The following is a 25,275-nucleotide window of genomic DNA, read 5'->3' on the forward strand; positions in this document are numbered from 1 at the left end:
GTGCTTAATTAATTCATGTATATATTCCTGCTTCGTGTCCTGATACAAACCCAGACCCCAAACACAAAATACAAACAGAGGTGACCTTGACCGAAACACTTAAACAGAACCACAGAGTCACTTATACGAGCCAAGTGCAGTGACGGAAACACTGAAATGCAAAACAAACCACAATCACTATTAAAAGCAAAAGTAGTGACGAAACTCCGATTTCAAAAACACATCCGACTAAACGGCACCAGGGCCTTCGACGGCCAGAAGGCCCCAGTGAGAGCGGCTCCCGCCTGGGTCGGGCCCGGAGCTCGCTGCCCTACAGCCTGGACCTTTTATTGGGAATCCTGGAGAGGTGAGAACCAGATGGAGGGGTTTGGAAAGACTGCAGCGCTGGATCCCATCATTCATTCATCATCATCAAGGGCCCCGGAGAAATTGAAACCAGGCCCCTAAGAAACACTACTCCAGACAGTCTCACAGATGAAAAGGGGGCAAGCGTCCAATTAAATGCCTGGAAAACACATTTTACTCGGTAAAGCGCAGTAACCGAGGACACCGGCCCAACCAGGATGGGAATCCGGGGCTTGGAAAAGATTACCGTGCGTATCAAAGCGCTGTGCGTCGGGCGGATACGTGGGATTCGTCCGGGCCAGTATTACGATGAAAAGGGCTTTGAGAGTGATGGTCTAAATGGTATCTGGGCTATGGCTCCCGCCAGATGAATCCACCTGCGTCCTCCAGTTGTTGGGTTTTTGATGCAATGACAACAGCAAACAAAATAAGAGCAAGTACGGTCATTTCGGAGTAAATTAGTACCTCTGCCCGGTGGCCTGGGGCACTGGTCATAACAGTGACAGGCCCGGGGTGTCATTAATATTTATAGGACTTTGGATATATTTGTACTCTCAGGTCGACTGCCCCTCCGGTCACAAGCTCAACTGTGTTTTTGTAGCTCAGTCTGCTCGTTCTTTTGAAAGCAACAGTCCCGAGCACACAAGACACTGCATTAGATTCAAGCCCAAAATACAAAGCAGCATCCGATACTACGAAGAAGGTATGCAAAAATACGCGATAACCATACAGAAACATACTATAGCATTGCACCGGTAATGCCTACAGCAGTAGCGCTCGTATTGATACACAGCGGAGCCACAGTGCCCAACCCAGGGCGCACTTCGCGGAGCAGAACGACACGTCCTGATTGGCCGTAACGGAGACGGCACGGGCTTTGGTCGTGAAACGCGAGAACAGCGGTGTCATGGAAAACGTCTCGGCGGCGCGCTTACGCAACCTACACTCTTCCCCGATAGACGTAAACACAGATGCATGTGTAGATGTAGAAGGGTATACACAGAGTCACTGCAGAGTCAGACTGACGGGGTTTGTTTGAACTACTCAACTTCCTGCGTCGGTGCTGGCGTTCCCCGTCTCCCGTTCGCGGGCACCGCTGCTCCCGGCCGGCGCCCGGGAGGAAATTGCTGCTAAACTTCAGGTTTCCAGTGAGAGGCGTGCGGTGGTGCAACCCAAGGCATGAGGCAGTTTAACGGCTCCTTGGCACCGCTGGGCAGCGTGCCGTACGGAGCGGAGGGGGCCGTTGGGACTGGAATCACAGCCATTCTCCACCCGCCTAAACCTCCGCTGAACAGGGGGGCTTACCTGACCTGCTGGTCTCACTTAGGGTCGAGGCAGATAAGCGTGAGGAGGCTCAGGAGTGAAGTGTGGACTGAAGAGAGGACTAAAGGATCGACTCCAGAGCCGGGCGAGAATTCACTATCGCTCTTCATTGTATTATCGTAGTCATGTGTAGCCTTCATGGCGATACGCAGCACGGCGGAGTCATGAGTGATATAAAGAAATCGAAAGAAAAAGTTATTTCAAACAAGCGTCTGCGCATTAATTAGGGGCTTATTTTCAAGGCTTAAGTGAAGAAGCTTTAGAGCTTTAGAGTTTTGTGGTTTACGGGGAATGGGTTAACCTAGCGATCGTTTGTGCTAACATCTATGAACATCCTTATTGTACCGACAGCGATATATTGTGGTTTCTCTTTCTTCTGACAAATGTACTTATTGTAATGGAGTGTATTGTCGCTTTTGATAAAAGCGTCTGCTAAACGCCCTGAATGTAAATGTTAAGTGATATCAACAATGAAAATGACTCCAGCCTGACTTGAAGCAAGCAAGAAAAATTAAAACACATCTTAAAACCAAACCAGAAAGGAGCCAAAACCGGCAGGGACATCTTTGAATGCTTTGAGACCCAGAGGAAGAAACCCGACAACCACGGCCCCGGCTTCCCAGCGCTCCTACCTGATGAGAGCCTCCAGGATGAGGGGCGAGGGCCCCTTCTGGAACTCCAGCTCTTTGTAGTGGAGGGCCTTGGCGTAGGCTCGGCACTTGGCAGCTCTCTCCCCCAGCAGCACGATGCCATTATCGTCCCTCAGGGGCAGCGGGCCCTGGCAGCACACAACACAGCCGTGATTACCCCGCCGGCGGAGGACCAATCAAACAGGGCTAATGCCGCGGCTATTAGGGGGAACATCGGGACTTGGCGAGCGCGCGGCGAGGTCACGATAATAGTAGCGGCGATGCGGCTGCTTTTTCCAGGTGATTATTTTCATGTTGTGCTGGCTCCTGCCAGGTCCTCCGTCAAGCGTAACCACACCCGGCGTGTGCCACAAGCCTTACGAATGTGACCGCAGTAATATATCTAGGACTACTGCTTCCATGTACACGGTTCGGCCCCTCATGTGATACATTAATGTGTCCCCATGTACGTGATGTATTCATATAGACTATCAAGGGTGCCCCTTTCTTTCTCTCAGTTCCTCGCCATGTGTTTAAAGGGTGCTGCGTGTGTCTTTAAGGGGTGCCGTTCGTGCATGGTCAGCGTGGCCTGCATGCCTGCCTGTGTGTTTATGTCTGTGTCTCGGCCTGTCTCTGTGTCTGCGTGCCTGCCTGTCTGTCTGAGTCTGTCTGTCTGCCTGCGTGCCTGCCTGTGCTTTTTTAACTTTGCCTTCATTTTCTATCTATTTTATTCATTTTCGCATATGTTTTCTGTAACTTATCTATTATTTTATTTTATTGTATGACAATGTTTATATGTGAAGCACTTTGAGTTTCCCATGTGTATGAAAAGTGCTAGATAAATAAAATTGCCTTGCCTTGTCTGTGTGCCTGCCTGTGTGTCTGTCTGTGTGCCTGTCTGTCTCTGTTTGTCTGTCTGTCTGTGCGTTCGTCTGCTTCTCTGTATGTGTGTGTTTGTGTCTGTGTGTGTGTCTGTGTTTGTGTGTGTGTCTCTGCGTGTTTCTGTGTGTGTGTGTGTGCACCTTGTCGCTGTGTCTGTGTGTGTGTTTCTGTGTGTGTGTTTCTGTGTGTGCACCTTGTCGCTGTGTCTGTGTGTGTGTCTGTGTGTGTGTGTGTGTGCACCTTGTCGCTGTGTCTCTGCGTGTTTCTGTCTGTGTGCGTGTGCACCTTGTCGCTGTGTCTGTGTGTGTGTTTCTGTGTGTGTGCACCTTGTCGCTGTGTCTGTGTGTGTGTCTGTGTGTGTGTGGGCACCTTGTCGCTGTGTCTGTGCGTGTGTCTGTGTGTGTGTGTCTGTGTGTGTGTTTCTGTGCGTGTGTACCTTGTCGCTGTGTCTGTGTGTGTGTGTCTGTGTGTGTGCACCTTGTCGCTGTGTCTGTGTGTGTGTGTGTCTGTGTGTGTGTACCTTGTCGCTGTGTCTGTGCGTGTGTCTGTGTGTGTGTGTGTGTCTGTACACCTTGTCGCTGTGTCTGTGTGTGTGTGTGTGTGTGTGTGTGTGTGTGTCTGTGTGTGTGCACCTTGTCGCTGTGCTCCATGAACTCGGCCAGGTTGAGCAGCGTCTGGGTGACCTCAGCGATGTCCTGGGAGGTGAGGGCCAACTCGATGCTGCGGATCAGCTCATCCTGCTGGTCCTCGCTCAGCTCCGACCAGCAGGACAGGAAGGCCGCGTTGAACAGGTCCCTGGGGGGGGGGGGGGGGGGACACACAGCTCACTGTCACAGGGCGTACAGCAGGGATACAGACCAACTACAAACTAGTGAACCTCTGTGGTAAGAACATCAATAAATAATTAGATCAATTATAGATAAGGAATCACTCTGAATGGATATATGGATATTTAGAACCATTACTGGATGGAAAACTTCGAATAAGTTCAAAGCCATGTAGAGTTAAAACTAAATAAAAGCATTCAACACTATCATGTCTGATAGTTCCAAATGCTAATATGTATAATATATATATAATATCAATCAAGTGGTTTCAATGATTGAATTTCTCAAAGAATGTCCCTGTGGTTCTTCATGTCCTTGAAGTGCCAGAAGCGCCAGAATAAGAAAGTTTGAGACAGACAGAAAGATCCAGAGAGACCTAGAGAGAGAGACCAAGAGAGAGAGACCGAGACAGAGAGACCGAGACAGAGACCGAGACAGAGACCGAGATAGAGACCGAGATAGAGACCGAGAGAGCTCCAGAGAGAGAGAGCTCCAGAGAGAGAGAGAGAGAGCTCCAGAGAGAGAGAGAGAGAGATCGAGAGAGAGAGAGATCGAGAGATCGAGAGATCGAGAGAGATCGAGAGATCGAGAGAGCGAGAGAGAGAGAGAGAGAGAGAGCGAGAGAGATCGAGATCGAGAGCGAGAGCGATCGAGAGAGAGAGAGAGAGCGATCGAGAGAGAGAGAGAGAGAGAGAGAGAGAGAGCGCGAGAGAGAGAGCGCGAGAGAGAGAGAGAGAGAGAGAGAGAGAGAGAGAGAGAGAGAGAGATCGAGAGAGAGAGAGATCGAGAGAGATCGAGAGATCGAGATCGAGAGAGAGAGAGAGAGAGAGAGATCCAGAGATTCAGACAGAGAGGGGACAGACAAGCAGGAGGAGGAGGATGAGGAGGAGGAGCAGGAGGCGTACCTGGCCAGGGGGATGTAGGTCTGGGCCAGGGACCAGCAGGAGCGGAGGGCCGGGGAGGAGGACTCCTTCAGCAGCACCACGCTCAGCCTCCTCAGCCACTCCAGCCAGTCGTCCTTCGACACCTTCCGGGCGGCCCCCCAAGCCTGGAGATCCACACCGCCATCAACATCCACACCCGCCCCAACCCTCACTTGTTCAGAGTTCACCTGGACTCTGCAAAGCTTCCCCCCTGACCGGGCCGGACGTGCGCTTCCCAAAAACCGTAACCTTCCGATCGAGGCGACGCAGCAGCGAGGGGCTGCGATTGGTCCGCTCGCCAAACCCCGACGCAGAACCCTAAAGGTTGACGACTGCGTCGGAGCGCCTGCGTGGCGGGAACGTGGGACCGTAATCAGCCCTTTGGTGCGCAGCGGGGGGGTGGTGACGTGGCTGACACTGACCTTCTGCAGGGCGGTGGTGCTGACGTGGAGCTTCTTCATGGGCCCGGGCTCCACCGGCCCGCTGGCCAGCGTATCGCCTTGGTTACCGCGGAGATGGCGGTGCTGGAACACCAGGGGGTTCTCCTCCTCCTCCGCCAGGGTGTAGCCCTGCGTGCGCGCGCCGTGCGCGCGCACACACACACACACACACACACACACACACACACACACACACACACACACACACACACACACACACACACACACACACACACACACACACACACTCACTCACACACACAAAAGCACAATGCATTGAGAAAAAACACAGGTACAATCTCAGCCACACAAACACAATATCAGGTCAAATGCAGACACACAAACACATTATCATCCAACACACACACGCTATCATCTAACACACACACACACACAATCATCCATCACACACAAACAAACAACACACAACACACACAGCCTTTCAAACTCGACAATGATGATGATCTCGTGTTTATCCAGTTGTTGATAAACAATGCCAGTTCCATCCGATTCTTTTTGTCATATTTATATTTTTTGTATGCTTCAAAATGGATTTGTTGATTGCTGATCGGCGACGTAATGTCACGATCTGCTCTCAACAAACATAATGCTTGACAGGAATCGCCTTTAAGCTAGCAGATGGAAGTCATGTTCCTGTCACAACGAGACATAAATAAAGTGTGTGTGTAACCCACGTCGACCGAGCTTAACGATACACACAGGAAAGAACTTTAACTGAACAAAGAAGTTTGAAACTAAAGCAACACGTTCAGACCGATTCAAACGATGACATACTACAGAAGTCGCCCAAAGAAATGACTGGATGACGTGAAGGCCCGTACAACGCTGGTGTATTCTAGTGTCTCTCTGTGTTCTCGGGCACATTCCGTGTTCACACTTCTTACTGTTACAGGCCAGTGCCTCTCCAACTGACCGGTCATAGCCAGGGTCATATACATTATCAAGGGAGAGACTGCTTCTGTTCTTCTGTCAGTTACGCGTTGTTTGGTATAAACCTCGCCCTGGACCTGGGGTTCGGTGGGAAGAGGGATCGACAGCCAAGGAGACTGGACCTCACCCGACTACACTGTAGACTAGTCCACCTAAGACTGTACCTTGCTGAATTACATCCTGTAATAAACAATAAACCATCTATTCGACCCGCTGATCCAACCTGTGAAGCGGCCATGATTTCCCCGAAAACACACAACGCAGATTCTATACTAAACAGCTTAGAAAAACGGTGAGCTCGAACAAAGGGGAAGCCAGGAGGGGCAGAGAGACAGGTCAGGCTGGTTCAGGAGGGCCAACCTTGACGATCCGGCAGATGAGGATGTCGTAGCGCTGGTGGTTGACTCGGTGCTTCAGCATGACCTTGTTCACCATGGGGATGAAGATCTGGTACTGCGGGGACAGAGAAGGGCAGCGTTTCATCGGTCAACACGCGCATCCCTCGGCCCCCTCCGTTTGGGTCACACCAGTTCCGCAGGATTCAACCGATCAAGGATAGAAGACAAATCATATCAATATCTATTTAGCCATCTATCAGATCCTTAATATCCAATTATATTATTCATATTTTTTGTATTAACTGATAAACATACAACAGAATCCTGCAGTAGATATATGTTGAATGATCAATATGTCATATGTATATCAGATAATGAACAGGAGTGTATAGTTACAATCTGATAAACATATGAACAAATCATGCACTGTCTTTATTGAATTAGTGATATCAAGGCATTGTGCAGATGATGCTTTATCACCAGGACTACCCTCTCTCTCCCTTTAGGCAAGGAGAGGACAAAGCATGCTGTTTAATGTGGGTTGGGGTATGTGTGTGTGTGTGTGTGTGTGTGTGTGTGTGTGTGTGTGTGTGTGTGTGTGTGTGTGTGTGTGTGTGTGTGTGTGTGTGTGTGTGTGTGTATGTTTCTATGAGAGTGTGTGAACGCCATTCCCCTCCCCCCCTTCCCAGGAACTGGTGGATGACATCAGCAGCCTGGCAGGAAGTAGTTAACACAGTGTGTGTGTGTGTGTGTGTGTGTGTGTGTCCCCTGAGAGCAGATAGCTGCCATACGGTTTGACTTAAAGCAGCAGCAGGGGTCTGGAACCTTCTGGAACAGACTCTACAGTTACAGCTACCTGGAGGGGGGGAGGGGGGAAGGAGATGGGGAACTCGAGCAGAGCTACCTAGGCAGTGGTGTTGGAGTGGTGGTGGGACGGGGGAGAGGAGGGGGTGAGGGAGGGGGGGTGAGGGGGGGAATGGAGTGAGGGAGGGGGGGTGAGGGGGGGAATGGAGTGAGGGAGGGAGGGGGTGAGGGAGGGATGGGGTGAGGGAGGGAGGGAGGGAGGGAGGGATGAGGTGAGGAAGGGAGGGAGGGGGTGAGGGAGGGAGGGAGGGGGTGAGGGAGGGAGGGAGGGAGGGAGGGAGGGAGGGAGGGGGTGAGGGAGGGATGAGGTGAGGAAGGGAGGGAGGGGGGGAGGGGGTGAGGGAGGGATGGGGTGAGGGAGGGGTTGAGGGAGGAAGGGAGGGATGGGGTGAGGGAGGGAGGGAGGGGGTGAGGGAGGGAGGAAGGGAGGGAGGGAGGGGGTGAGGGAGGGAGGGAGGGAGGGAGGCCTACCTTCTTGCCCAGCTGGAAGACCAGGGAGGACAGGGTGTCCATGGAGGTGGAGCGCAGCTCGGGCGTGGTGTCCGTGGATGATGCGCGAGGCGTAGTCGGTGAAGTCCAGGGACTCCGTCAGGCGGTCCAGCGTTTCCAAGGAGACCCTGGGGGGAGGAAACAGAGCATCACTCAGACTCAAGCAAAGGGTAGATCCTATAACATCAGGCAGAAAGAGAGACAGAGACAGAGAGACAGAGACAGAGACAGAGAGAGAGAGAGAGAGACAGAGAGACAGAGACAGAGAGACAGAGACAGAGAGAGAGAGAGAGAGAGACAGAGAGACAGAGACAGAGAGAGAGACAGAGAGACAGAGACAGAGAGAGAGAGAGGCAATGAAGGTCGAGATAGACAGAGGAAGAACTAGAGACACACAGTGGGAGAGAGAGAGGTGGAGACAAATAGAGGAATGAGAGAGGGATGAAGAGAGAGAGGTAGAGATGGACAGAGAGAGGGAGAGAAAGAAGGAGTGAGAGCGATAGACAGACAAAGGGAAGATAGAGACAAACAGGGGGAGAGAGAGCCGGCCAGAGGGAGAGAGAGACGGAGCAGAGAGGACGACAGACAGACAAAGCAAGACAGCAACAGTAATGGCGCGGTGGAGAGACGGTGAGGCAGACACAGTCTGAAGCCGGTGCGTTTATCGGGTGTAGTTCTGGTGCCACGCGGCGATAATGTAAATCTCCCCGTCCAAGGTTGAGGGGTGGAGCAGAGCGGCGAGCTCCAGGGGAGACGCTGCCGCGCGGCGGTACTGACTTGCGGGCCTGCAGGGGCACGTCTGGGGCATCGAAGAGCTTCACGATGGGGGGCAGCAGCAGATGGAGGTAGTCGTCCAGGTTGGCTCCAAACAGCTGGATGGCGTTCAGCAGCTTGGGGAAAGAGAAACATTACGCTACTACAAAGACCCACCACGTGGGACTCAGCCCTCGACGGTTCGTTGGTAGACTCTGTTTAGACTGTTGTTAGTGCTAGTGATTATCGCCTATGGCAGCACAGCCCTCCCCAAACACCAATAACCGATGCACGTCGGCTTTGGGGTGATTTAAACTGTTGCGTAAACAAGGCGGAGACCCCTAAAATATTTTGTTACAATAGTCTGATGACTTCTTTCCTTCGGCTTCAGCGTTAATAACATTCTGATTTCAAACAGCACTTAAAAGTCGATGCACATTCCCAGTAGAAATTTATACGATCATTAACAACAGGTAGCTGTGTGCGCTGATATCCTTATAATGAAACCCGCGTCATGAGAGCAGGCAGTCAGGTCGGACTGCACATAAAGTTAGCAACAACACAATAAACACGCTATCAAACTTTAACTCAAATAAGCGCCATTAAACTAACACACCGAAAGCTCACCAATGGGTCTGACTCACACGGCCGTCGAAAATAAACCCAGAGCCCTTGCTTCTCCCCCTGCGCCAATGTGTTGGCAGACGCCCTCGATCGACCAATTAGGTCGGCTCTAGGGTAACAGGAGCCTGATCACCCTGCTTAGGGGAGAGCGGCTGATCCAGGCAGGGCCAGCTACAGCTGGTGTGAGCTACAGCCTCACACCACGGCCTCCACGCTACTGGAAGAAACCGGTCTGGGGAAGGTCAGCTACACGCTACCCCATGCCTGGAGGGCTGGAGAGAGGAGGTTATCAGACGACTGAGGGGGGAGATAAGTCTGGTGGAGACGGGGGGGAGAGGGGGAGAGATGTCTGATGTCTGGACGGAATGAAGGAGAGATGTCTAGACGGATTGGGAGAGAGAAGTCTGATATCTGGAATGAGTAGGGGAGAGATGTCTGATGTCTGGACGGAAGGGGGGAGAGATGTCTAGATAAAGTAGGGGAGAGATGCCTGATAACTGATGGAGTGGGGGAGGGATGGCTGATATCTGATGACGTGGGGGAGAGGGGGTGAGAGAGTTGGTGGGTAGAGTGGGTGGGTGGGTTGAGCAGGGGAGGGAGCGGATGGATGGCAGGTTGTAGGGCTGGGCGACTAAGCGAATTTCGATCTCGATTTCGATTTAAGCGTCAAACGATCACAAAACTAATATAATCGATTTTTCATTTTAGTTTTTTTTTTAATGTTTTATAGGAAGAACAGCTGGATACATTTCTGTACATTAATATGATTTGAACATTTTCTTTTTGACCATTTTGTGTGATGAAATTTCAAAGTTCTCGGTTACAAGGTGTTTTAGGGAGAGACATGCTGAATAAATACATCATGTTTTGAGACTCAAAAGTAATCCTTTGAATAATCGTGATTTCAATCCTGACCAAAATAATCGTGATTATGATTTTTGCCAGAATCGAGCAGCCCTAGCAGGATGTGGGTCAATGCAAGGCGGTGACGTATGCTTCGGCCTGCTTAAAGAAGCCCCCCAGGCTTCTCTGCCCCCCGGTGTAAATATCACTCGGCGAGACTGCAGGAAGCCTCGGTGAAAGAGAGCTAGGGGTGTGCGTCTGTTTGATTGTGCGTGACTGAGAATGTGCGCGTGCGTGTCCGTGCGTGTGCGCACACGTATAGCTCCTGAATAAGATGGAAGTTGTATTTTCTTTTCAGCCGGTCGGGAAACCGAACTCCTCAACACCCCCACCCCTCCAGCTCACGTGACCCAAGCCTGGGCCCGGGACGACCCAGACAGAGGGACCCCCCCCTCCCCCTTCCGGCCTCCCTCTCCGCGCTCCAGGCCGGACACCCCAGGGAGCGAGCAGCAGGCGAGGGATGAAAGATGGAGGACTCCTGGTTCTATTCAGGCATTGTGCGGACGCCTTCAACCACAACCATAAGTGTATATCCTAGACACACGACACTGATGAGCAGGGAGGGGGTTGGACACGACTACAAGTAGGACGGCAGACGTCCAGGTTCGGACCCCAGGAGCTTCGTGCTGGGGGTCAAACAGCGCTGACGGTTAAAGCACACTGTGTTCTTGTCCTTCCGGCCTTCCACATAGGTGTGGGCCGACCTTCTCAGCCCCCCAAAGCATCAGGTCAAGAGGAACGGTCGAAGGGACGTGAGAGACGGCCTTTTACTTGGGAGAAGCACAGTGGGACCTCCATGTTCTCAAGTTCTCACACACACCCCCACACACACATTCAAGATTGACATATTATCAATATGCTGCTAATTTCTTTTCAGCCAAAACAACAACATTCAGGTCGTGTTACTGTGGCGGCCCTGTAATCAGCGGGGAAGGGGTTGGAAGCTGAATCCCGACCAAATAAACAATATTTTCAGGTGGGAGTAGGGTTACTGTGATTAGCAGATATCCCTCCATCGGGGCCAGATTCTGAACTCTCTAAAGTCAATAGCGTGCCCAGATCCCGGCATTGTGCAGAGTTTGGAGCGTTTCACCTCCTTCTCGTTTTTTATCTTCCTACCTCTCCGGCATAGCCTGGCGGAACAGTTCAGCTGCAGGCCCTAACCACTAAGTGAACCTCAAACTATTCTTAAACACAGGGAAGCACACACTTTGGCAAATGTGTTTTTACCAATGCCAGTACCATTGTTTTGCCTTATTATGCCATTTCATGTGGTTTTGATGAGTTCTATTATGTTTTTATATTTTCTCTTACTTTACTTTCATCAGTCTGTATTCAGTGGAAATCCATTATGATAGACGTGCCTGACAAATGAGGATTAAACAGCGAAACATGGAATCCAAGACCAGACTGGAGGCTGAACGACCAAGCCAATAACGTCTGGTTGTCATGAACAACGGTGTCGGCACCGTTGTCCACCTCACCCTCGTCCTTCACCTGAGTTGCTGGTTCAACCCCTGGCTGCTGTTGGACGGGGGTTAGAGGTCCCCATGAGCCAGGCACCTCACACCTAGCTGTCGGCACCTCGCGTCGCCGTGTGCGTGAACGTGAGAAACGGCCTGCTCACTGAGTGGCCGCGGTGGTTATGAATGCGCTATAGAAACCCAGTCCGTTTACCAGGGCCCTAATGAGTGATGTGACTCCCAAAGGGAGATGAATGGAGTTTCACAGGGTCCCCTGTAAAAAATGCAATATACTTCAAAAAAATGATATGTTTATAACTAGGTGGCTTTTTCTTTTTCACAGAGAGGGCAGGTCAGGGTAATGACTAGTGTGTTCAACTACCAGCAAAAGGGGAACAGAGTTCGATCTCCAACCTAAAAGGAACCTTTGAAGAGTCCCTCAGCACTACCTGCACCTAACTGTTCCTAATTCACTGTAAAAAAAGGACCTGGATGCTGCAACCATTTTTTTAATCCAACCTTAAACATGCTTACAGCAAGCTGCCAACCCAAACATGTGTGTCAATGAGTCTCCTATACAAATTGCTAGCTTGTTGCTAACAAACTGCTAGCTCGTAGCTGTTATGTTTCCAGGTGGTGACTATGTTGGTTCCCACCTGATACTGGCGCGTTGTTAGCATGTTGCTAGCTTGTTGCTAGCATGTCTCCAGCTTGTGACTAGGTTGTTTCTAACGGATACTGGCGCGTTGTTAGCGTGTTGCTAGCTTGTTGCTAGCATGTCTCCAGCTTGTGTCTAGGTTGTTGCCTAAATCAGGCTGGAGCGTTGTTAGCATGTTGTTAGCATGTTGCTAGCTTGTCGATAGCATGTATCCAGCTTGCGACTAGATTGTTTCCCACCTGATGCTGGCGCATTGTTCGCATGTTGCTAGCCAGCTGCTACCATGTTGCTAACCCGTTAGCCCGTTTCTAACAGAGATGGCTCCAGGGCTCACCTTGATGGTGACGCTGCGGCCGGTGCTGTTGTCGTGCATGAAGACGCGCAGCATGTGGGGGATAAGCTGCGGCAGGTAGAGCTTGAACTCCCCACCCAGCGCCACCACGATCTGCTCGATCAGCAGGATGATGGTGTTCTGCATCGGGTTGTTGGGTGTCCAGTACTCCTACGGGACACAGAGGGATCAATCAATCAATCAATCAATCAAAATGTGTTGGTATAGCACTTTTCATACAAGCAAATGTAACACAAAGTGCTTAATACAATTCCCCCCCCCCCCCCCCCCCCCCCCCCGACACACCCAGAGATATTCACACATGTACAAACAACCCACCCACCCGTAGCCAAAGGGATAACTTTGTGAAAATAAATAAATCATTTAATAAATGGATAAATGCGTTGTTTGATTAAAAACCAGAGTAAAAAAGGTTTTGAGTTTGCCCTTAAAAATAGCAACACTCTCTGGTGGACAGGTTCAGGGTTAGAGACACTTGAGAGCGATAGTGAGTGTCTATAAAGTATTATAGACACTCGAACAGGAGGATTGCTTACAGTAAATATGTGTACAAGTATGAGGTTATACAAAGTACAAGAAAGCTGACCTTAAACCTCGAAATCAAAATACATAACTTACAACATTGAAAGTTTGATTCTTAGCAATAAAGCGCGTAACTTTGATATAGTTTATTCGCCCCAATGCATAAATGCATTGCTTAAACATGAATTGAAGAAAAAAGGAGTATAAGACTACAAAGTACAAGACTTCTGAACTCAAATCTTGAATCCATAGCTTAAAATATTGAATGTTTATATTTAACAATAAAGTGCATAGCCTAAATACAGAGCCATGATTCTCCCCAATGCTTCAAGTGTTAATGAATAATGTTTATTGAAACAAGGCGACAGGGTATCCTTGATGTAGTCTAGTCTTGGCTTGTCCCAGTGCGGTTTGTCCCAGAGCACTCCCGACCACGGGATAGCCTGGCCCACTTTCCCACTACAGCTACCATCAGTGTGAAGCTCCCAGCGCTGGGACTGGGGGAACTGGGTTCAAACCACACAACAGAGGAGCGGGAGGGAGGGAGGTAGGGTTGGCCAGGAGGGAGGGGGGGAAGGGAGAGAGGGTTGGCCAGGAGGGAGGGAGGGGGAGATAGGGTTGACCGGGGGGGGGGGGGGGGGGGTGACTGTACACTCTGTGCAGGGGGAGCCGGGATCAGATGACCTCACGTGCGGCAGCAGTGGAAAAGCCCGCGGGAACGTCGGGAGTAATTGGGATTAGGACAGCGGACGGCATCGGGTCCGGGGGGAGGGGGGGGACAGCGGACGCACGCAATGCTCCGGCACGCCAGCGGCCCGAGGTGTTTCACCAGCAGGGCCTGCTGGGCCAGGGCACCACCCCCCCTTCCTCTCCTGGGTGGTTTCCAGGGAGACCTGGACCGCGCCGCGTCCTGGATGGATATTCCAGCCGCCCGTCTGGGCTCACCCGGCCAACCGGAGCGCCACAAAATATGAATAGAGCCTTTGTGTTTCATAGAGGGATGTGGAGGTGCCACGGGGACAGGCCTCCGTCCAGAGGGAGGAGTCACAGCCGAAGGGGGAGGAGTTATGTCCAGGGGAGGAGCCATGGTCATGAGGGGGAGGAGCAACAGCACTGCTTTGGGAGGGGTTACTGTCAGGGGAGGGGTAAACACCCGTAGGGGAGGGGTTCCATTCATGGGGGAGGCGGGGTTCCATCCAGGGGGAGGGGTTCCCAGCATGAGGGAGGAGTTACACCGATGGGGGAGGAGTTACACGCGTGCCTGGTGACTTCCTGGTTGCGCCAATTGTCCATTATTAGGGCAGGACTACAGGGACCGCTGGCTTCAGCCTGACTGTGGTAGATTTATAGTCCACCTAGGGGGCGGCGGCCGGGTCGTGGACGGTCAGAAGACATTCGTAACCGATGTTCTGTCGGTTGGGGCTCGTCGCCGTGGTAACAAGCCGTAGCAGCACAACAAGGGAAATATATATGTAATGCGTCAGGCATGGTGAAATTGAGATTTGACCTGTATTTTACGACAGCCCTTGGTCTGTCTAGCACTGCTTGGGCGATAAATGGACCAACATTATGAGATGAGAATTCAAAGTCATCACCGGATGGGGACGGATAATGACCACCGCCATGTTGCAAGGAGCGTGGGGGATGAGTAGGTGAGTCGGGGGGTGGGGGGTACCGCAGCGTGTCTAACTGAAGGCACGTGTCCGTGTGCCTCCGGGGTCATGAGCCTGGCTCTGGCGATACATAAACTACACAAGGAGGAAGAGCATCGAGGCAGACTTTCAAAATAAGAGTCGGCTGTAAATAACCTTTCTACCCGAACAAATCAGCTCTTTTAAAAAAAGTCAGGCCCTGTGTGTGTGTGTGTGTGTGTGTGTGTGTGTGTGTGTGTGTGTGTGTGTGTGTGTGTGTGTGTGTGTGTGTGTGTGTGTGTGTGTGTGTGTGTGTGTGTGTGTGTGCGTGTGCGCACACATTACGTCTAATGATGGAAAGAGGAGTTGGGCAACCAAGCATAATTAAGAGTTTGCAGCTGTTGCAGCTTGACGCACAGGAAACAGAGCAGGCTTCACGGTTGTGCTCAGCATGTGTGCGTGTCTGTGTTTGTGTGTGTCAGTGTGCACTCCTTACTCTGATGAGAATGAAGATGTCGTCCATGTAGGGCCGGATGTGGATCTTCACGAAGCAGACCACCATCCCCATCTGCTGGAAGAGGAACTGGAGAGGGAGAGAGACAGAGAGGGACAGTGAGGGAACATAAGAGTGATGACCAGAACACGATGGAGGGGGGGGGGGGGGGGGATGGGTTTATCTGGGTTGGCGTTTCGTCACGGGCCCCGGGACGCCATCCCCCTCTGAAGTTATGGGATGGAAAATGTGATCGGTGGGGACTAACAGGGGGTGAGGGAGTGCAAGACGAGTCTTGTCCAACGGCAGGCACCCCCCCCCACACACACACACACACACACACACACACACACACACACACACACACACACACACCCTCCCCTCTGTGTCCACCGTGTTATTGGGTAAAGATGAATGGCGCCCCCCCCCCCACCCCGTGATGAATCACTGAGCACACAGGACGCGGTGTGGGGATGATTCACGATGTGTGCATATGGATGCTTCAGGATTTGATTTGTGACACTGGTAGGACGACGGAGACGACCCAAAGTGAGGTTATTGATATTATTGGATGAGCTGGCCCGCCGCGCCCCACCCACCTGGATGGGTGACGGAATAACGGATGGGTGACAAGAACTATTAAGCTGAGAAGAAGTACTTTTCCATGTTGCCTTGCATAATAAAACCCGATTGAAAAAGGTGAAATAATGCCGGGCTGAGGGACGGGTCAAAGTCGGTCTGCACGGAAAGAATCTTTATAGATTTAAAACTGCAAAACTTAATTGTAATAAGCATTTTCTTATTCTGGATTTGTGTCTCATTGAGATTGTGCAAGAAACGATTGAGACAAAGCCGTTAATCCGTTCACCCATGAACGAGGGAAAGTCATTTCAAATCCAAAAATAAGAGCCGCCCCATTACACTTTACTGTAGCGTGCAGCGCGGCTGATGGATTTAAATCGACAAGACAGCGCACGGCCACGCACTTAACAGCACAAAGACAAGCTCTGGTAAAGTTTGCATCTGTCGTCCAACTCTCAAAGAGAAAGAAAACGTGACTAGAGGACTAATGAGTCTACAGGATAAACATTTGCAGATCCCACTACAAAAAAAAGAAAAGAGAATAATCTCATTAAAGGAGGGAGACATATTATACCACCAGGTTGTGAGTGTGATTAGCCGTTACAAGCCGTTTTTTTTACTTTATCTGCCTCTTCTGACATCACAAGTGGGCGTGTCCCCCTAGATGTGCGCTGGATAGATCAGTCCACCGGCCTACCCAGTTGACCGTAGCAAACGTTGCTCATCTATCCGTCGCGTGTCTAGGTGGAAACGCCCACCTGTGACGTCAGAAGAGGCCGATTGTCCAAACGGTTTGTAACGGCCAATCCCGCTCACACCCGGCGGTATGACACCTTTAAACCCGGTGGCGCCCCCTACCTCTCGGATGCTGGCGTCGCAGACCCGGATGACGTTGAGGAAGGTGGGCATGACCTGCGGCAGGAACTGCACGCACTTGAGGCCCAGCGACTTGAAGATGAAGGTGACAGCCTGCACCACCATGGTGTGGTGGTTGGAGAGCGAGGGGTCCCGGAGGATGCGCATCAGGGTCACCATGGCGACCGCCGGGTAAAACTCGTCCAGGGGCAGGTTCCCCATGTTCACCAGCATCTCGCTGGTGCTGTAGTCCGCTGTGGGGGGGGGGGGGGGGGGGGGGCTCTGGTTAACCGAGGGGCTCTCAGCCTCATTTCACACCAAGCCGTTGTCAGGTTTTACAGTTTGGCCCACGGTTTGTAACATTGGCATCCCTTTCAACTTTTAAATACATTTCATTTTTTGACCGTCATTATATTCTGAAGCTTCACAAAAAATAATTGACGACAGAAGTCCTGCGACCAAAAGATAGAGGACGCCTGTGTAAACCTGTCGGACCCATTTCAGTTCCATCCTCTTGGACCGCTCCAAGTCTCCCTCGTTAAAGGAAGTCCTTACCTCACCTCTCCCTCCCACACGGAGAGAGGGAGGGGGGGAGACGGTAGAGGTCAACACCGTATTGACCGTATAATCTAGCAAGCGGTCAATAATGTCTCCGGAGCAACACTCACGTAAACCATGTAAGAACCAAACTGAATATATAAAAGTAGTGTGTCTTTGTTATTTCTCTGCCGTTGCCTCCAGATAAGAGTGGTTGAGGTGATGGACTGGGAGGACTGGGACTCGGTCTGATACCCTCCACAGCATCAACTGGTTTTACTACAGACCGGCACACGGGAAAAAACGGGAAACCCATTTCCTTTCCCTCTGTCTTGCTAACAAACTGGCAGAATGTTTTAATCCCCACACGTGCTTTATTTACATTTATACCCTTAACTGTCCTGCTTGATTTGTCTTCATCGTTTTCATTTTATGTGAAACAACGCCGAGTTTCCTCCGAATGAGAAGCCGGATGTTTAAATCAAAGGTGTCCCGCCGGTAGCGTTCAGACATTTATTGGATTTTGCGGAACGAGCGTGCGATTTATAGCAAAACTGTCGGTAATCCGATGCAAAATGAGTCTGCGTAATGAGCGATAAAAGTCCCAACATCACATAACTAAACGAGGAGCCCCTATACGCATTCAAAACGCACACATCACACATGGCCAAACCCGCCTTCATCCATCACGAGGAGGAGGATGATGACGGCGGTGGTGGTGGGGAGGAAGGCCCGTCTGTCTCTCTACACGCGAGGCGGCTTGGGTTTCACTAGAGACATGTGGTTATGACATAAGTCTGGGTATTCCACGTTTCATTGGTCCACTGGAGGAGTACAGTTACCGCTCGGCGCTCCACCGTCTTCTCGTTATCCCGCTGTCGGGGATCCTCTGGACGGGGTCCTAAAAGATGGGGATGATGGATGGGCTCTGGGATCTGTTGGCTGGCCTGGTCACTGTGCCATGATTAGATCGTGTCGTGCCTTGCGCTGGCCTTGGCCCGAGCGCAAGACTGACGCTGACAAGGGGACGGATTGGCCCTCGGCGGTCTTCCTAGCCGTCGTCGTCGTTACAGCAGCACCCGTATGCAAAAACGACAAATACTACACAAGCGACACGAATTAGGGTTCGTACGAATCACAGCTCACCTCTGACAAACCCCCCCGCGGTGTGCATGACTGTCTAGTCTTGGCGTCCGAAAGAGAACCACGCGAGGGATACTCTGTGTCCCAGCGCTGCCTGCTTATCTAACACCACTTCCCAGCATCCTCTCTGGCTATGCAGACAGCCGCCCAGACGCACCGGTCACGGCTGAGCCGGGACACTATACAACAGCAGATATACGAGCGCCTGTCGCCATTGCAGTCCACTGAGGCTCTGAACAAACTGCTAAAGCCATTATGATAAGTCCTGAATAAACATTAGGGATTTGAATCACATTTTCACGGCCGAATACCCAGCGAGTGGTATGAAGGAATAATCGATTATTTCGATGAGTGCCAAAATTCACAGAAGGGAGCCACGGCTCATTGGCCAAAAACAAACTTTTACAGTGAAGAATCGAATTTATTCTGGTGTTAATCCTCATGAATATCTTCCGGTAAATATCTCAACTTCTGTAGAGTACGTGATCACTTGAATGACGTCAGACTCTCTCCCCGTTCCACCCTCAGTGGCACACTGCAGCTGTTTGTTGTGTTGTATGCATAGATAAATATTTATGCTTGTGTATTGTATTGCGTGTATATTCTTCTGTGCAGGATTAATACAATACAATTATAATAATAGGGCTGCAGAACCAACATTAGTTCTGTGCGGAAGCTCGCAAAGGAAATGTTAACGGTCCAAACGTTGACTGACTCTAAAAACTGATTATTCCTACCCATCCCTCATAACCAAACCTTGAACACACAACCATAGGACACAGGTGTGTGAAGGGGGGTCACCTGACCATAGGAGATGGGGAGCTCACCTGAACATGACATAGTTCTATGTGGAGCGGACAACAACAGAGTAGACCTGTTGGCCAGCACTCGGTTGCTGGGGCCAGCCTATGCTAGTAGCACAAGGCTGTGCCCTATGTAGCATTGGGTTGAACAGAGCCCGCTATGCTAGCAGCATGTGGGTACGTAGCATTGGGTTGAACAGAGCCCGCTATGCTAGCAGCATGTGGGTACGTAGCATTGGGTTGAACAGAACCCGCTATGCTAGCAGCATGTGGGTACGTAGCGTTGGGTTGAACAGAACCCGCTATGCTAGCAGCATGTGGGTACGTAGCGTTGGGTGGAACAGAACCCGCTATGCTAGCAGCATGTGGGTACGTAGCGTTGGGTGGAACAGAACCCGCTATGCTAGCAGCATGTGGGTACGTAGCATTGGGTTGAACAGAACCCGCTATGCTAGCAGCATGTGGGTACGTAGCATTGGGTTGAACAGAACCCGCTATGCTAGCAGCATGTGGGTACGTAGCATTGGGTTGAACAGAACCCGCTATGCTAGCAGCATGTGGGTACGTAGCATTGGGTGGAACAGAACCCGCTATGCTAGCAGCATGTGGGTACGTAGCATTGGGTGGAACAGAACCCGCTATGCTAGCAGCATGTGGGTACGTAGCATTGGGTTGAACAGAACCCGCTATGCTAGCAGCATGTGGGTACGTAGCATTGGGTGGAACAGAACCCACTATGCTAGCAGCATGTGGGTACGTAGCATTGGGTGGAACAGCACCCGATATGCTAGCAGCATGTGGGTACGTAGCATTGGGTGGAACAGAACCCGCTATGCTAGCAGCATGTGGGTACGTAGCATTGGGTTGAATAGAACCCACTATGCTAGCAGCATGTGGGTACGTAGCATTGGTTGAACGGAGTACGCTATGCTAGCAGCATGTGGGTACGTAGCATTGGCTTGAACAGAGTACGCTAGGCAAGCGGCATGTGGGTACGTTGCATCAGGTTGAACGGATTACGCAATGCTAGCAGGATGTGGAGTAGGTTCTTGGTCGCTTGCACCACTGCTAGGTCATTTTTCGTTGGGAGTTCAACACTTGGGATTCATGATCAATTGTGAACGATCTTGTAATTCAAGCACTAATTCCGTTGAAAATTTTTAAATATTTGCAAAGCCGAGCCCATTTATACAATCAAGTGTGATTAACCGTCGCTGGTCGATGACTCCGTCGGTCGGACAGACTCGTTTGGTTTGAATAAGCGTAACATTAACCTTCCCACTTTAAAAAGTAGTTTTTGGATCGTGTTCATTTATTTTTTGGAGGGCAATCAACTCGGCGCTGGCCGCGCCGCCAGCCCTGGCAGCCGCCAGCGCTGAGAGTTTAACAGGAACCACGTTTCCATATTCATCTCCGCGCCCCGTGTGAATATGACAAATGAAGTGCATTTCAAGTCTAGCGACATTCACTTCAGCCGAGCGGCCAGCCCTGATGGTCCCAATATTCCCAATCCCACGCTACATAAAGCTCCCAGGGGGCGGCGGGGAGGGCCGGAGCGTCACACGGACCCCGCTGAAGCTTCCTGGGCCGATAGCCTCGCGTGGGAAACTCATGACCGCACCGCGTTGGACCTCGTTCACATAAGCAGCTGACGGCGCGGTGATCCATCCAGCAGGAGCCGACGGCGGGACGCCTCCACCCCCAGACCCCTGGCCTTGGCCGGGGGCCGGCGTGATGGCTATCGGGGAGCGGCGGTCCATCTGGAGCGGCCCCGCCAGTACGACGGGCGAGAGGAGAAAGGGCGGCTTTACGACGTGGCGGCCCCGCTCTCCCTCCAGACGTAGCAGGACGCGGCGTTGACGGCGGGGGTGCTCGGGTTTGGGGGAGGGGAACATCAGTCACGGGGGGATAGTCATCAGACGGTACGGGGCCACCGTGCCCCCGCCCTCATCCAGGGTACAGAGACGGGCTCTCGCTCCGACCAGCGCTCTGCTTTGGACAGGCGCTTCAAATGTGCTCGGCGCGGCAGACAGACTCCAAAGTTACGGTCGGTGCTAAAGAGCGCCGCGGGTTCGGAGAGGAGGGAGGGAGGAGGGAGAGGTATGATGAGGTTGTTGGCCGGATCAGAGAGGGATCAGGCTGGGTGCTGCCACGGGCCAGACACAGCACCTCAAGTAATTGAAGCCTGAAATTGTTTTTAACATCTTTCACGGGTGAGTGTGAGTGCGAGTCCAGGCACTTGATTGAGTTTCATGCCTCGCTCCTTTGTTTATTCACACACGCGGCCCGGGAACATCACGTGTACCAAAGCGTGCGTGGCTGCTGGCTCCGACGGGGCTCATGGTTGGACGACTGTCGCTCGGACGCACCTGGGTTCAACTTCTTATGGTGTATCAAATACTAATAAAATACATGCATTTGTATGGGCTTTGTGTCAAAAGGAGTGGGGGCATTAGGAACACAGGTCGAAATCGAACCTGGACCTCGACAAGGTGTACTGGCTCTGTATGGCAGAGCCATTGAACAGGCCCAAAACAAAAATATCAAACTCATAAAGCAGTAGAAGCGCTTCTCTGAGGTGCAATTCAGAGGCAGCCCGATGGGATTAGTCTGACCCTGGGTGTGTTGCGCCTCCCTATCTGCTGTCAGCGGTGCGTTTCTGATCAACACGTGTCCCAACGCCCTTTCATCTGCGGCCGGCATGCTCCAGGAGTTCATGTGAATCCACCAGACCAACCAGTGCAGGAAGGCCGGGCGCCGCTTATCAAAACCACATCGAGCAGGCCCACACAGGCTCCAAGGCACGCCGCCCCGCCCGCTGGTCCGGGCTGGGGGGCGGGGGCGTGTGAACGAGGGACCACACAGCGAGAGGGAACCCGCCTGGACGGGGTTTATGTTGTGTCCACCCCACTGGGGGTTCTAGCCGGGCGTGCCCTGGTTCCTGAGAAGTACGCCTCCCTCTCGATCTGGCGGATTGAGCGCTGCCAGTCGGACGGATTCTTCCCGCGTCGGAGCAGGTCGTGAGATCACAGCCCGGCCGCCGAAACAAAGACAACCCACACGCGAGTTTTGCTTTCCTTCGAGCAACACTCTTTTTCTCAGCGGGCCGACCGATCCCCATGGTAACGCACGGTCACCGTGGTAACCAGGGGTCTTACCGGAGTCCTGGCTGGTCTTCGACTCGGAGAGGCTGACGGCGGAGGCGTCGCGCGATTGGTCGATCATGCCGATGTTGACCTTGTGCTTGTAGGGGTCCAGAGCGCCCAGCAAGCCCAGCACACGGATGGCCTGGGGGTGGGGGGGACACACACACACACACACACACACACACACACACACACACACACACACACACACACACACACACACACACACGGTTTGAATGGATGCTAAATCAATCAGAGGGTGATCGATATTCTGCCATCAGGCTCCATATAAGAGATGGCATCTTATCCGGGCAGCCAGGTAAACAGTCTGGGGGGGGAAGCCATTATTTATGTACCCCTGAGTGACTGAGTGTGGGAGTGACTGAGTGAGTGCCCCTGCGTGAGTGAGACACACTCACCTAATGAGTAGTTGAGTGAGTGCGAACGTCGAGTCAAGGTGAGAGAGTGAAAGAGTATTTTTTTTTCACGCGCGCACACACACACAAACACACACACACACACATACACACACACACACAGGGCCGACAGACTGGGGGTGTAAGGTGGACAGGCTTGGGGGGGCCCAAGGCAGAGGGGGGCCCATGAAAAAAAAAGAAAACGCGAATGATTAATCGCGAAATGTTTGATCCCCCCCCCCCCCGTCAACAACTCTTTCTTCCTCTCCCCCCGTCAACAACTCTCTATCCCCCCGTCAACAACTCTGCGCAGGGAGCTGGTATGAGAAACTCGGGTGGGCGGGGGCCCTGCCCCCCCCCCACACACACACACACACACACACACACACACACACACACACCTCTCTGCGGATGCCCTGGTTCTGCTCGGTCTTGAGGAAGTTGAGCAGGACCTCTAGCAGGGAGGGGTACTTGCGGTAGGGCTCCACCACGTAGCCCGTGCTGGCCACCTGCTGGCCAAGCGTCCACAGCGCCACCTGGTGGGGGGGGGTCGGAAACAACATCCTGAATGAACACTGCCCGAGACACGATGCCTTGCATGGTTGGCAAAATACGTTTCCCACATCTTAATAACTGCATCCTATTCCAGAAGCGATACTAACAAAACATGATACAACAATAACAACACATACACAGTCAGTTAAAGCACATTAAAACCTGGAGAGTGTCAGAAGGCGTCCGATTGGGACCTGGCCTTACCTGTCTCTTGGCCAGGGAGGAGGAGTCCTGCAGCATGTCCATGATGATGGGGAACAGCTCGTCCATCCACTTCCTCATCTCCAGTCCACTCACCTGGCAGCGCAGGTGCACGCAAACCAATCAGAAGAGGGGATTTCAGTAAGGTGACGGAAAACGCACAGCGTCCTGCCCTGCCCTGCATCAATGGACCTTAATCCTGCCCTCTAATTGGTAGTTTGATAGCTACTCTGCTCGTCAGTTAATACATCTGAAACTGCCACAGGTTAGATTCCCAACATTCCCTTTTCCTGCCCCCCAAAATGAACAATCCCCCTCAATCTCATTTAATCCACAAATCCTGAAATCCCCCTTTCTGCCCTGTATTCAATAAAGCGTTGTAAAACATGGCCTTCCTGCCTTTCCCTCTTTTCCCTGTGTGTGCTCTACCTCCTTGGGTACCGCCGTCACGGCGGGCTGAACCGTCAGACCTACGCGTGCGTCCCCCGCACTGCCTCTGCACGTGGGGGCTAGCCCGGCGCTCCTAACACTGCCCTCCTCCCTCCTTTGAGGGGGGGGGGGCCAGCCTGAGGCCTGCAGCTTCCGCAGCTGGATGGACACCTGGGGAGGGCGGACCTCAAGGCCGAAGGACAAAGGTCACGCTAAAGAGACGCCGCACTCGACATGACGGAACACTTGGTTGATGTTGTAGGGATAAGACCGCTTAGGCCTGATCGAGAGATATACATTCTAATAGGGCTGGGTGAAAACATCGATGCATCAATGGAAGGAACAATATTATACAATGGTGTATTCCCTTTTTGCTAGTTAAAGCACAATGAAATGGTTAATTCATTATGAAATGGTTAATTCCTAATAATATTTAGGTATTTTTGTCATCTGCACGTATTATTGAATCGATATCAAAGCAATTGGATCAATATCGAATCCAATCTAAATCGAATCGAATGAAGACCTAAAGAATCTAATCAAATTGAATTGCGAGGTACCTGGCAATACCCAGCCCTACATTCTAATATTGATTACTTTTTACATCCTATCAATTACCATCAAGTCGTTCAGCGGAAGCCTTCCTCCAAAGCGACTGAGACACTTGGTTTATGATCAGGTAATGGTCAGGGCACCTGGCCCAAGGATGCCTGACGGGTAGACTGCAGTCTCTGGGGTTTGAACCCAGGACCTTTGGCTGGTAGTCAAACATCCTTGCCACCACGCTATTCTGCTCCGAGTAGCTCAGACGAGGCATTGGTAGTTCTGCTATGCAGCTGAATGTACAGGCTCACACCGTTCGACCTGGTGGCCGGCCAGGAGCTCCGGGTCATCAGGGTGCTTCAGTTACACCCATTACAACAGCTGCTGTAATGGCTGAATGTAGCTCCATTAAGCAGGTCATGATGCCCAGGTGGGGGTTCGGTATCTCCCCTCTGGCTATAATGAATGTAGAGTGTTGGATGGTTCCTGTTCGGAGTGGGGGTCTCGTACCTGCGCCAGCTCGCCGATGGTGGCCAGCACGCTGATCACAACCCCGGGGTTGGGGTCCGGGTCCTTCAGCTTCAGGATCAGAGCCTACGACACAACCAGGGGCCAGAGGGCGACGGTCAGGGGCCAGAGGGCGACGGCCAGGGAG

At 51.9% G+C, this 25,275-nt stretch overlaps 1 protein-coding gene across 1 annotated transcript in view; it reads right to left on the reverse strand.

Moving 5' to 3' along the window:
* The window catches only part of mtor (mechanistic target of rapamycin kinase), a 99,660-nt gene that overhangs the window by 61,656 nt on the left and 12,729 nt on the right, over positions 1–25,275 (reverse strand). Inside the window, 15 exon segments of the mRNA XM_079741860.1 lie at positions 2,301–2,446; positions 3,812–3,974; positions 4,912–5,054; positions 5,352–5,498; positions 6,681–6,773; positions 7,994–8,066; positions 8,068–8,139; positions 8,789–8,901; positions 12,747–12,914; positions 15,414–15,500; positions 16,851–17,101; positions 22,489–22,618; positions 23,294–23,428; positions 23,652–23,744; positions 25,131–25,214. Of these exon segments, the coding sequence (XP_079597986.1) occupies positions 2,301–2,446; positions 3,812–3,974; positions 4,912–5,054; positions 5,352–5,498; positions 6,681–6,773; positions 7,994–8,066; positions 8,068–8,139; positions 8,789–8,901; positions 12,747–12,914; positions 15,414–15,500; positions 16,851–17,101; positions 22,489–22,618; positions 23,294–23,428; positions 23,652–23,744; positions 25,131–25,214 (1,898 nt within the window).

This window comes from Pollachius pollachius, assembly GCF_949987615.1.
Source record: "Pollachius pollachius genome assembly, chromosome: 8".
In the NCBI taxonomy this organism is placed as follows: Eukaryota; Metazoa; Chordata; class Actinopteri; order Gadiformes; family Gadidae; genus Pollachius; species Pollachius pollachius.